This window comes from Branchiostoma floridae, chromosome 3 (genome assembly GCF_000003815.2).
Source record: "Branchiostoma floridae strain S238N-H82 chromosome 3, Bfl_VNyyK, whole genome shotgun sequence".
NCBI classification, from domain to species: Eukaryota; Metazoa; Chordata; class Leptocardii; order Amphioxiformes; family Branchiostomatidae; genus Branchiostoma; species Branchiostoma floridae.
The window spans coordinates 19,028,955-19,043,403 of NC_049981.1; the positions used below are offsets into that span (position 1 = coordinate 19,028,955).

General features: G+C 40.8%; 1 protein-coding gene across 1 annotated transcript in view; it reads right to left on the reverse strand.

Annotated features, from left to right (window-relative positions):
• LOC118410758 (titin homolog) overlaps nucleotides 1–14,449 on the reverse strand; it is a 108,885-nt gene that overhangs the window by 80,580 nt on the left and 13,856 nt on the right. Inside the window, exons 3-5 of the mRNA XM_035812549.1 lie at nucleotides 10,347–10,448; nucleotides 9,583–9,681; nucleotides 7,518–7,616 (exon numbers count right to left, since the gene is read on the reverse strand). Coding sequence (XP_035668442.1) covers nucleotides 7,518–7,616; nucleotides 9,583–9,681; nucleotides 10,347–10,448 — 300 coding nt within the window. The remainder of the gene's footprint in view (nucleotides 1–7,517; nucleotides 7,617–9,582; nucleotides 9,682–10,346; nucleotides 10,449–14,449) is intronic.

Genomic DNA, 14,449 nt, shown 5'->3' on the forward strand with positions numbered 1-14,449 from the left:
ATTCAGCATGGCAGCAGTTAGCTATAATGTCCTGAAACACCAAATCTTTGCACATCTATCTGTATTATGTATTAAAGCATTATTTACAGTTATCTAGTGAGGATGCCTCTGCTGCACTTGCATGTCAGTGGTCAAGAGTCCCACTCTACAACAGTTCTAGGGAAAAATGACTTTTTCAACACATCAATCCTGGTTTGATAACTCTGGTACATCATGTGCTTCATGGTCCTTCCTATCAGCACAATCAGCAGGGTGCCAGGGAAGGTCGCCTGCTCTGACAGGACAACTGAACCCTTTAGGACAACTGAACTTGACCTCTGCCCTTCACCTTTGAATATTGGTTACAGGAACAGTAACTGATAAACACTTGGATGACAATCACTTTAGTTTGAAAGCTAGTTGAATTTTTTTAAATGGAGCCAGTTTTTCCTTTTATTTGACAATCATTTTTTGAATGTTCTCAACGTTCTGTTCACAACCGAACCAATGGACAAATGTACAGACGTCAAAACACAACCTGAAGGCTGAATACGGTATACTGGGAGGAAGGCCTTCAGGCTTTCACCTACTTGTTAACAAACACAAATAACAAAGCTAAACTCAAAGGGTCAAATAAAATGTTTTTCAAAAATTATTTACAGATGATTACACCTGTAACTGATCCATAGCACACCTTAATCCTAACAGAAACAGATTACAGGATCAACAAACAGATAAGTATTTCACCCTATGCAATTTTGAATACCAGGTGTTTATCCAAACATTCTACACAGAACATTGTTCTGCTTCAGTGACCAGACAGCCACAACTGTCATCACCAGACAGTCACCACTTTCTCCCTCTAAATAATGCAGACCAGGTGAGGGTACCCTGACTGACTCAGGGGTAGACAGTGGAAGGAATGGTATTCCCAGTGCAACAAGGCTCACAACAGGGGCTACATTACCTAATTATCAGTAGACACAGATCTCCTCTTCATCATGCCTGGCTGATAGTACAGACAGCAATTGTTGTGAGAAGCTCAAACAGAAATTCATTGTAGTCAGTTGCTTCTTTTCTGTTCTGCTTTTATATGGCCGCATTGCTCTTTTAAGTAGTTCCATCCAATTACATATACTGCAATCTATGGCAATAGCAGGCTTATATTATACAATTTATACTTCAAAATGATTCTCATTAGATTTTTAAAGGTCATTAGATGAAACAATCTGTCAAAACTTTCCTCCCATTCTATTCAACCGATGCAAAATTAAACCCAGGTATGACCACCCTATGGACTTGTGCAAAGTCAGTAACTGAGTAAGGCTGACATGTAGTGAACACTACTGACCAATGTTGAACAGTTACAGGTATCTTTTGGCAGTCAACAACATCTTCAGCTTATGGTCACTGAAGTAACTTGAACATTATGGTGAGGGTCGCTCTAGTAGAATTGGGTCACTGGATAAGCCTGTGCCTATTTTACATGTCATTTCTAAAGATAGCTAAGGAATGGGATCAACTGTCTGTTTAGATACACCTCAACAGTAGGATAACTGTCTGGCAGTAAAGTTCAATATGAGAAGCAAATTCTTAAAGCACAATCTGTACAATAGGCTGAAGTCTGCCTCTATACAAGGTGTTTGCTAGACATTACCTCTCTACATACTCTATTTTCTGAGATTCCTACTTGTAAGGTGGATAGTACTGGAAGGGCAAGCTTATGGCACATGGGAGGATATGCCCACCTTCTTAACATCATCTGTGTACAATGTCATGTACTATACAGTGATCGAATCCACCCTTAACCCATCAAACATATTCCACCTACCAGATAAGCAAGAGTCAACAAGGAGCACCAGTGTAGCTTTTCAGATGCAAAGCTCAGGGTTCAGACTTGAAATTCCCCACACCCACTGCGAGCTGCTAGGAGATTCACACTGAAGATTCCAGTCAGGCTCGCTCCACCCAGGAAGCTGCAGGCTCTGTTGTCTCCCTTCCAACTGACAGGAATTTATTTGCACAGGCAGCTGGGAACTTTTCCCAGCATCCCCTGGGACCCCTGAGTCTGGTAAAAATACCTGACTGCAGACTGTATTTCCAGATTGTCAAGGTCAGGAGTGAGAGTTTAATTCACAATATTTGTTTGCTTCAGATATCACTGTAATTCTTGGAATTTTTGGGGTTGTTTTATGATCACAGGTTTTCATCACCGTTACACCAAAACATATTTACACAAATGCTGTTACTAGTAAGTATAAACACTCTATTTTCTCTTAAACACAAAATTAATTGCAGAAACTTGAATGCATTCACAGTATTTCCCCTGAAATAAAAACGATACATTTAACCAAGGACACAAAATATGTATATACCAAACAGTGAAAATCCACACAGGGAAGCCGTCACAGGGAGGGGAGTGTTAGAGAAATAAACCGCATGTGTCAACAGACTTGGCAAACAGTTCCACCAGGAAGCCCCTGTAACCTTTCTAGAAACAACATGGGGCTCTCCAACAGCTAATCAATTTTGAAGAAGACCCAAGAAAACAATGGACTATACACTAGCTACAATAGGAGGGTCACACTCTGTAACCGCTTCAAGCTGACCACTTGATTGTTGAGAAGTGTATTCCTGTCAAGTCCAGTTGCCTTGAACACCAGAAAGAGTTCATTCTCATTCAGGAAGTGCTATGTCTGGTTCTAGAGCAGAGAACTTCCTGTGTAAAAAAAATTGATTTACATGTATGTAGCAGGATAAAACATTTTACAAAGTTTTTAGTTTGAGTATCTTCAATGTTGAAAGTCAATTTTACCGATGAAGCCCCCTTTTTGGTGGAACTGTCAGTGTCACTGAGTGAAGGAAAAGTGTTTCAGATGATTCTAGTCCTCTGGGATCTCAACATACTATAAACATTATACATGTACATGTAAATATATTGTATAAATCCTGGAAAATTCATGTGTATACTGACTACTCTATGGAGAAGATATACTTTTTCCTGTGCAACAGAAGAAAATATGCCTCAGGTGTATTCCAGTCCTCTGGGATCTCAACACACTACAAAGATTGTATTCAGGTCTTCCTTCAGCATTGCCCCACTGTACACCCACTCCCTGAAAGGTGTCTTTGTTTGGCTGACTCAAAGTCACCTTGTACTTTGGCAAAACCTTTAAAAGCCAGCCTGATGAAAGTTGGTGCATGGATGACAAGGCACACATTTACTCAGGGCCCTGAGTCTGATCAACACGCATACAGAGGAGAGGAAAACAACATACACTTGCTAATTGAATGTTGCTTAGCTCAACAAACTGAGCCCAAGGCCATCTTGCTAAGTGAGCTAGAATAAACTTTTGTGATTATCGTGAGAAGGGGTCCGTTCGCTTTCCAGGAATAGGTAAATTGAATCCTAATTAATGGTCATTACCAGATATACAACTGACAGTCAAGTTGTAAACAGAAAGTGTTTCCCAAGTGTGTACTTTAAACTTGCAAAATTCATAACAAAACTACATCGCTACAACTTTAACCATAATTGTTCACAAATATCTCAGAATACAGGACTCTTGGCAATGTTGAACCTACAGAAAAGCAAAACAGACTGCAGACAAAATGACTCTTGTCCATCACAATGCCATCAGCAGGGGAGGTTTCATCCTGAACAATCAGTGAAGACCCAGCATGAGCGCCTCCCTATCATCATTCCACCACCCCTAGAGATGGTAAATACCATGCTCACCACAAATAACTATGCATTTTTTTTTTCATCTTTTTCCCCTTAAATTTGATACGTTCCATCTAAGATTATGTTCTCCTCCATCTACGGATTTCCTGCAGTCTTGGTGTCCACACAAAAGCGCACAACTATTATTCGACTTGGGCAAGCACAGTAAAAGCTTGACCTACTTCAATGGGCAGCAAACATACCACCAACTGAATAACAACAGACTTTCTGATCTAGTAAAGTTTGGGAGGCGTGCCTCCTGCCCAGAGCCCTCCAGGAAGTAATCCCTGCTGCTGAGGCTGAATGTTTTCCTTTTCTACTCTACCCTACTGCTCAGAGAAGCATGTGGGATTCCGAATGTTTATCCCTTCTTCCTCTTCTCCAGTGGGAAGAATGTAGGATTGACGTCAGCTGGACTAAATGATACCAGAAGAAGTCTTCAGCTGAATCAACAGTACCCAAAAAAGACGCCCAACTTCAGCTCAAGTTCAACCAAGAATCCTACACTTCACTAACAGCCATTCCTTACATGGCCCTGCAAATTAAAGTAAGTTAAATAGGACCTAAACAAGCCAGACACTGTTCCTTTTTACTACCAGTTTACAACGATCCAGCCGAGCCCATTGTAGATTACAATTTGTGCAAAATGTGTACCAACCAATATCAAAAAGCTCCAGAGCATAATTTTTCTCCTGCTATCAAAAGTGTCCAAAACAAAACTGTTTCTACTGCAAACACAGTTGAACACAGAAAGTTTGCACATAGCAAATACTCCTATTAAAATACTCCTTGATCATATGGCCATCCCAGAACACCCCATCCATAGTTTCAGAGGCTCTGCCAACTATCATTTCATTAATCAGTATCATACATCAGCCATCAGCAACAGTTAAAGTACATAACATACCTCTGTTTGCAAAGAATTCCAGTAAACACCCTGAAATGCCTCCTGAATGCAGAACCTGCACCCAACTATCCCACCTCCTCACAGACCTCCCAGGCAAGGCTGGCTGTGACTCAGGCATGTGCCTAACCCAGATCTGCCTGGGATGCTGTTTAGGTTTTAGGGATATACCATTTTTGCTTACAGGGGTATTTTAGCAAGCTATCTCTTTTAAGAATCTCTTATTTACACTTATAAGTCCAATTATGTATATTTTCTATTGAAATCATCTATGTGAATACTTGACACGATTGAAATTAATATTTTAGCTTTATCAGTGATATACAAAAATATAGTTTTATTCCAGTCACCCCTTTAGACATCATCCATCTTTCTTGCAGCAGATAATTTTCTCCACCTGTTTTGGTGGGTGTGGAAATTTGATCTCTCCGCCTCTCACCATCAATGTCCAAGGCTTGTTACTGTCAATTTTCCTTAGTGGGAAGGTGCCATTTTCTGCATCAGGGGTTCACAAAGTTCACAACAACAGGAGAAGGTCAGCCATCCTGGGTACAGTAAGACTAATCTGTTGGGACAAAGTAGCACTGTACTGCTTCTTAATAGCTTTTCATTTGCAAGGTAAATGTGTGTATGTGTGCTTTTTTAATATCTCATTTCACAGGTCCAGACAATGTATCAAGTTCAAGATCAATGGAAAACTCATGATCATGATTGTGCGGCCATTGCTCCCAAATGATCTATTCAGCCAAACTTGGCCTGACACATTGCTGTATCTCATTTGTTGGACCTGATTGATCAGTATCAAGGAGATCTCTGACAGGAACATACCATATGTATCTCTGATGGGGGATGATAAGTCTATGCAAATGAATGTTTCCTGAATATTTACCTGAATACCTTCACCGAATCAAAAGGGCATGCCTCTCTGGACCGTTATGTCGCACGGGATAGACATTTTTCACAAGTTGGCTTGAACAAGAAGAGAGCACGAATCCTTGCGACATGTCCCACCCTGATGGACAATTTTGCAGCAGTCTACCAGCCAGTTGCCAAATATTGACACACCCACTTCAACTGTGAACATTTCAAACATGGCCCCACAACAAATCTTGCTGTATATACATATGCTTCCTTGTATTTGGGAAGCAATATGGATAAAATATATATGTCAAGGGTGTAACAGCATCAATTTATCATTATATTGAAGACTGACTATAAGTCAAACTGTAACTCATGACACCAAATATAGCAAGCCTAGGTGATATCAGTGACTACAAGTATGAAACAATAACAAAAAAATAAATACAGGAGCATTAATGTATCTGTTCAAGATCATTCAACATGAAGAAATCTATTAGCATCTACAAAATGCTCTCTAGCTTGTCCATGGAATATTCAAGAACTGAAGAATTACTATTCGTTTTTACCACAAAAGAGCTTTGTAGCATCTTTGAATTTCTCAGATTTAGATTTCCTATGTTCATGAAGCAGATAATGATTCCCATAGGCTAAAAAAAGGAAAGAAAATGGAACACAAATTACAAAGATCTCTCCATAATTGCTCTCTCCCTCAATGGTCAATGGTGCAGTGCAGGAAACATAACCCCTGACATGTACCATTGGCCCCATGACCTTTTGACTTTTCCTGCCTGGCAATTCCAAGTCTACCATGATAAATGGCTGCCCATTTACCTACCTAATCAGTGTAGTGTGGCTTGTGTGAATACTGCCTGCTCTCTTTATGCAATAGAGTTAGGGAGCTAGGACGACATATAAATCTACCTAACTAGGTGATGTACTGTGTTCCGGGATCACCCATTTACTGTACATTGCACATTTATAAAACATGTGCACTTCTCGTTAAAATTTCATCAGCATAAGCTGTCGCACAGCAACAAATGGTCTGGACACCAACATACACCTATGTACATGTATGTTACCACCAGAAAATAATTCCTACAGATGTAACCATGTAACCATTCAACATTCAAAATACATGTATTGATGTTCAGAATTAGCACACGTGTATCTTCCAACCTAGACTGTATTCTGAGACCCAAATGAAAGAAAGCTATGTAAAGGTGTTTGCACTGATAGTGTGAGTTGATACACTTATAGTTCCATGTCATGTAGTCTCAATTTATAACAGCAAAATTTGTGAATAAGTAACAGATAATTCCTGGCTACCTATTTACCAGTATCATGAAATTCTTTAATGCAATTCACTTACCTTTTGGGTGACATTTCCTCCTCTTCGACATGATCTTTTCTTAAGATACATCACTAGGAATTGTGCAATATATTTGCTGTGTGCATGCATCATCCATTCCAGCAGGCCAACCTCAGTGCTGCAGTGCCAAATGTGATACTGACAGCCATCAACCACCCTTTATATCTACACTACAAGGACAAGGACTAGAACACCTACCTCTGCAATCTACCTACAACACAAATGTGTTATCAGTTATGCAAAAAGGGCAGAGTAGGAGAGATACGTGACTGAAATATGTCAGTTTCATGTTGCTTAGATCTTCAACATTATCATTATTCATCCATAAATCTTAAGAAGGAAGTGTATCCTCATCCTTTCTTCTGTTCTGAGATTTTTGCATAAGGCAATGGGCAAGAAATGCTAGAGAAACTGAAGGTCAAATGGCATTTAACATATGTTTCATAAACATCATGTTCAAGATCATCTTCATAACGTACAAAGGGGTTGTTTCCTGAGTTAATAAAGTTGGCTGAATGAGGCAGCAATCTAAGTATTTTAAAGACTTTGCTTAAGGAATCTGAAGATCTTATCAAAACATGAAGGTCGCCACCCCTAAGTCTACTCTGCCCTTGACACACGACACACAGGGTGGCTGAAGGCGGCCATGTTGGTGGAACATAGTGATTGCCCAGTGCTACCTGTGACTGGCAGTTGACGGTTGCTCCGTGCTCTACCAGGATCTTGACAATTTCCTTCTGGCCTGCAAGAGAGGCGATGTGCAGGGCTGTGTTTCCTTTCTGTGGAAGGAAAACAGAAAATATGCAGCTTAATAGACAAGTTTTTAATACAGCAAGACATGAAATTTGATCAGGACAATTTGGCCGACTATGATCTGAACAGTTTGGCCCTTTACCTTAGCATTTACCAACTTGGCCCAGTTAATTCAGCTCAATTTGACCTGGGTCAGGGTTCGAGTTAGGGTTAGCACTAGTGTTGGGCAGATCAGAGTTGGTCTGGTTAGCCATGGGCCGAGTTAGTAAAGAGCCAAAGTGTCCGTCAAATATCCAACAACTGGATATATGTGAAAAAGGTTTTTCGAACCTGATTCAAAGCCATACCCTAAAAGCAAACCACAGCATTATTAAACTACACAAAGTTTCAATGTCTGAACCAGACATCTGTCTGTACATCTTCATGAGGTCAGTGCCCTCCAGGCTTTCAATATTGCTTGCTCCACTCCATCTGACAGCTACAAGTACATGTAGCTGTAATATCTATTCCTGTCCATCTGTCAAGCAGATCACCTTTGCCACATTGGGTCATCTTAATGTGGAAATGTACCAAAGAATAGATGTACTCTGACAGAAATTATCCGGACTTGTAGTGCTTGACAATTAAATTGCTTCCTTGACAAGAAAAAAGGATTCCTGGTGTCTTCATAGATTTACATCATACACAAACTGTCATAATAAGAACATTCGTACACTCACAACATTTAAAACTGGTACAAAAATTCTACCCATTGCAGACTTATTATCCTATATAAAAAATGTATTGTCAAATATCAAATATGCAAAATAATCATCTTCTATTTGTGAAATGGACCAGTCTAACTTGTACTTTCACATCATACATTATAATTGGACCTGTTCACATCGGATATTATTTTGTTCATGGACTGCAATAAAATCAGCATGCGTGGTTAGTGACCCTGCCTCTGGACCAAGAGGACACCGCTGTGGAAAGGGTTGCAGTCCAAAGCTATGGTCCACAGTTCATTATGCTTGTCAGAAAGAGCTAGATAATTATATATATAAGGGGAATTTCCCTGGTACAATGAACCTGTACATAGTGTCTTCTCTGTCATGACCAGTGGACTCATCTGTGCATTTGAGCTAAACTGGTCGGAGATCACTTTCACATCAGTAGACTCATTCTCGCCACACCCCGATTCCTCTTGCACCATGACCTTCTCCTAGATCATCTTTCCTCATCCTCCTGACATTTGAAATGCAATCTTAGCTGGCAATTTCATTTGGCTACAGAATTTACTCTCTAAATTTGTACCGGAAGTCATCAACATTTCTTCCTTTGATGCACGTAATGTCTTGGTGCATTGTACCCAAACATTTTGAAGGGTATTGAAGTATATCGTTGATTTATAATGTATTTCCCGTGGTAATATATATTTACCACGTCTTAACATATATTTTACCATGTGTACGTAATTCAGCTTTTAGCTGTTAAGTATCATGTTTTTGATAAACCATTCCTTTATTCACTCAATATTGGTTGATGGGTATAACAGGACAGGAGAGACCGAGAAATCTACAATACACAATGACATGATAGTCAACAAACACGCTGAATATCAACCCCTCTTAGAATTGCATTTCTCTTTCAAAGTCTGAAACAACATCAGCCCTGCAGTTCCTAACAGTACTCTATGCCCCCAGAGCTATTTGCCACTCAAAAATCACAACCATAGCATGTTCAGGACAGAAGAAATTAAAACTGGAGGTTCCGCTGCAGTACCACATAGAGCCGATAGGAGGGCCATTATTGACTTGACCTTTGTTTTTCAATTCTGTCCAATACCCACATACTAAATATTGTAAAGATCCATATACACACAACTGATTCTCAAGTTATGCCGTATACAGAGACATATACATAGTGTACATAATCAGAACCATAGGATGTTCAAAACAGGAGATTGAAAACTTCTTGCCGAAGGTAATAATGTTAGGAGAGACAACTGACCTTAGTTGCTGCATTAACATCGGCTCCTCGGGCCAGCAGCTCCTGCACAATGTTGACATGGCCCTCTTTGGAGGATAAGTGCAGCGCATTCAGTCCATTCTACAGAAGAAAAGTGCATGACAAGGCTCAAAGAAAATTCTTCAGAAGAATGAGCAATTTCATACTGAAGCTTTAAGGTGAGCATGAAAACTGTTCATGAAAGGTAACCTTTGGTGTCACTGTGATTGAAGATCTCAATAAACAAACTAGTTAGCAGCCACAAAAACACACCTGTTACAACATTGATGTATACTACTCTTACTTCCAGCAACCACATTAGGAAGTGTACTTGAGACAGTCTGCAAATGTCAGATGAGCCTGAAAATGTCAAGTGCAGCAGACTATTGCTGACATGATCTGTTCTTGTACAAACACCTGCTCATGTGACAAGGCATTACTATGAAAAACTTCCCTTGGCTGATTATCTATCAAAACCTGTTCTGACATTTCTAGGCAGAGACAATCTAACTTGTCTTGCATTGTATTGTCAATGAAGGTTAGACATACTAGTAGTAAGACATCCAAGCAACTGGAGTGATTGTTAAATGGTCAAGTTTTTGGTTTAATATTGGTTTACAGATTCTACAGCCACTGACAAGTGGATGATACCTGAAATGTCTGACCATTTTCAAATCTATCCAGTTGCTTGAGTAACTGTTACATTGCATAAAGTCTTGTCTGTTTGTTGATATGTTTGTTGAAAGACTGAAGAGATGGGTACTTACTGCGTTACTTGTGTTAATATCTGTGCTACCCTTCAAGTATTCCAACACCTTGTCCAAGTTCCCTGCTCGTGCTGCACGCAGGAAACTCGCATTCCCATCACTCTGCAAAACAGGCAGAAAGGCAAACATAAGTTACCATGGCAACATGTATAAAATTGTACCATTTCGTTATCAATTTCAATTTCATACCACTCTCTGGAACATATGAGTACCCTTTAACAGTTTAAGGATTAATAAACCCATGTAAGCTGAAACTGGGAAAAATTTCTTTAAAAAAGACAATCCTGAAATATTCCACAAATATATTTTGGCCATCTATATATTAAGGGTTAACAGGTGGCCAAAGGGGTGGAAATTCCCAACACAGTATTTGCAACTATTCGGGAACTTCTTGTGCACTGATGCAGGTAACATGCCCGGCTGATTTGTCTGGACCCTCAAGGAGGTCAGGTAAGGATAACCAGACCAAATCTTATTGATTGTGTCATTAGGCTGAACATCTTGTTTCTGGGCCGTCCAGGACTTTCAAACCTGACAAAAAAGGGGGCTTATTTGGTAGCGGTGCCTTGTACACAAATGGGTGAATATTTTAGTCCTCTACTGTAGCAGTTTTAGTCCCCATAAATAACTGCCAACAACAGACATTAATTGAACATCCACATTCAATCCATCTGTCCATCCATTACTGGTCAGTCATCTATACACTGTATTTCTAGCTTTCCCTATGTTCATCTATCCATCCATTCATCCATCTATCCTTCTTAGATACATCCATTCATCCATCCATCCATTCATCCATCCATCCTCTTCCATCCATCCATCCATTCATCCATCTATCCATCCATCCGTCTGTCCATTTACAATCCATCCAAATCAGAGTGGTTATCACCAGACTGCATATTGTCCACACTTGACACTTCTAGCAAGCCAAATGCAATACAGCCACCTTCACGCCGACTAAGATGCATCCGTGTGTAAGGATATAGATGGTGAACACAGCATGTGGCAGGGATTGGATATAACCTGCTTGCCAGGCCTTGTTTTGAACATGGAATAATCACTGTGGTAATGGACTTGGTAGGGGGGATGCAATGGTGAACATCCATGGTGAACAGTTCTAATTAACAAACTATGACACTTAAACTTGTAGCCTGTTAAAATACTTTACTCAGTTTACTGGACTGTAATTATAAGAATAAGTAGTACAAACATACTTTATAGGAAAGTAAAGATTTAAGTTGTATTTAACTTGTATTTAAGTTTTAAGAAAGTAATGTTTTGACGTTGAATTTGTTACAGCAGTGGAGGTGTGAACCCCACCCACACTGACATTGTACATGTCTAGGCTTGACCTTCATTTCAGTATATGCACATTATATTGTACCATCTATGCTATTGTATCAGGGAATTAATTACATTCAAATGAAGGCTGCGTGGAAGAATTACTGTTCGGTAATTAAGGGAGCCTGGAGGTCAAGTGGGACGAGATACGTAATCAGGCCGGACCATGTCTAGACCACGTATGGCATGCCCGACTGCCACAGGACTGTCCTGTCGCATGCACCCCTTGCCTTGTTTTGGCAGAATTCTTCAGATGTTCCTGTTACCGCCAAGCCCTGGGGATACGTCACACAACAAGAGCAAAGTTATGTATTCCTCCTCTTAATCCTCCATCCAGAAAATGAAGCAATTGTAAAATCTGCAGTGGGTTAATCAGTCACCAGCCATGGTATGAATGCTATATTTGCCAGCAGCAGTAGTGTTATGAATACTGAAACAGGGAGAGGGTGCCCTGCCCCCCTCCGCTTCCGGCTAATGAGTTAGCAGCTGTCAAACATGTCCTTAGCAAACAAAAGTGCAAGGAAAGTACGTCGCCTATGTTTGCCCTCATAATGCTGCAAAAGGAAGGTGTGATTCTAGTTACCGTTCCGATTTCGACGACTTCTGGCTCGGCTAAATGCGCCTTCCCTTCCTCCATTTTTTGGTCCCGCAATACCACTCTGATCTACCCTTGGATTCCACAAATGCTGCCCCTTCGGTGGAGACTGGGACAACCCCAGATATATATTTATAACAGTGTCACCTACTCCGAACCATCAAGTTTCACAGTCTGACATGACACCAGTGAGGTAAGGCTCTGCCACGGGTCCCAAGCCTCCGATTCATAAACAGGGCATCCTTTCCACGTCATACGTCGAAGTTCCGACCGGAAAAATGTATTCCCAACTGCCAATGACAATAGACGGTCATAAAAAAATTACCGTCTGGAGGCTTGAAGACCGAGAGAGTGACAGTGTGCTAAAAATAAAACTGGTATCATGGCACATTCCATTCAGAGACACCCATATATTATTACATACACACATTGCTGTTCTTCCTTCTACAAGTCATTTTACATGGTCGACATTGACTTCAGAGCTCAATGTCAAGGGAGGGAAAAACTTCCAATTACCCAAACTCTCACGGTAAGTGACGTTACCAAAGTGGTATCAGTCTCGAGATCCAAGTTATGGCAATAGACTGAGCGGTTAATATATGGCAAGATGGGAACGAGGGAGCCAGCTGCCACTCGAGGTATGCCTGAAATGGCAGTGATGCCTCTGCAACATACATCCAATAATCACCGCAGTTTAAAACGCCTCCACAGCTTGGCTGCCTCTAATTGGCATTCTGGCTGTAGTTCAGGACGTTGCAGCAGAATTTTTCAGATCAATGTCTGTTGTCTCTCTTATCTAAGGCTGCTGATTTTTGACGAAGCCATATTGGAGAGCTGATCGATACAAGCATGATACAAAACATCATACAAAACAACTTTTTATCAAGATGATGTGATAGACCACGGGGATAATCCGACGCAACATCCGCATGTAAAAATAGCACAGCATTACATTCATACATGTCTGTCTGAATTCCCAGCCCAGAGGTGAAAATACAACGGTCTCACACAGGCTTTGAAATCAGTCCTGACATGTTACATCCAATCTCTCAACGTTCGAATGGGCGTTCAAACATCCCGTTCAAACAGTCCCCATGTATGGAGGGTGTAAACGTCCTAAGGATGGGGCACCGCCCATCATTTGTTGATTGACAGCAGAAACAGGTGCACGGATGACACAGCCAACATGGAATACTTCCCCTATCTCCCCACGATATTTCGCAAGGTTGTTGGCAAAGTCACACCACACAGAGACCTCAGTACCTACACTGAACCTTTGCTAAGGAGACTTAACCTTGAGCTAGACGTCTCTGGCCAGACCTGATATAAGGGGTTGTGTGATCTTTGAACCGAGGGATCATATTACACCCAGCTGTTGTATCCAAGTATCGTCGTGTCCTTGCCACCCTTCCAACAAATATAGCCCAAAGAGGCCGCGGGAGGGGAGTCAAACCAACTTACACTGACAAACGAGCAAAAATCCATTAAAGCATATGCTAAATTACCAGGCAATCATGAAGAAAATCATTTAGTACAGGCAGAACCAACTAATCAAGAGGTACCAAACAATAACGACACCGCTCTGCTACTGGTTAGGCACTAACCTCCTTATGACGATGCCTACGCTTTTTCCTTGGTTTCTCCGGGCTCTTCTCTTCCACCACAATGATAGCGGACTCTGACATGGTTTTAGTTGCAAAAGTGTTGCAAATATGTATGCAACACAGTATGCAATTACACACAAAACACACAAAAGCGGGGAAAGCACACAAAAACGGGGGGAAAGTAGATAAAAGGGGAAGGCTTTCGCCTGTACACTTGGACCAGGGATGGGGGGAACTAGAACATACACGACACTAGCTACGTTAGGCCTATAGGGATCAAATTTCAAAACATTCCTGTCGGTCACCTTATATCATCGGCCGGATCGTCATTGGGTAGAAGTTTCCTTAAAAATAACAATTGATGACATTCCAAGGGTTTTCCACATTCATGCCTTAAACACTGATGTGTTGCCGATAGGAGAAAGCCCACACAAGGTAGGGAGAAATCCGTTTTCATGTTTCGTAAAACTGACATCTGGCATACCATCAACAGCTCGAGGTGCTGGAATAACTGGGACATTTTGAGACAAGATAATAAACCCATTTGGGAGAACCATTTCCTT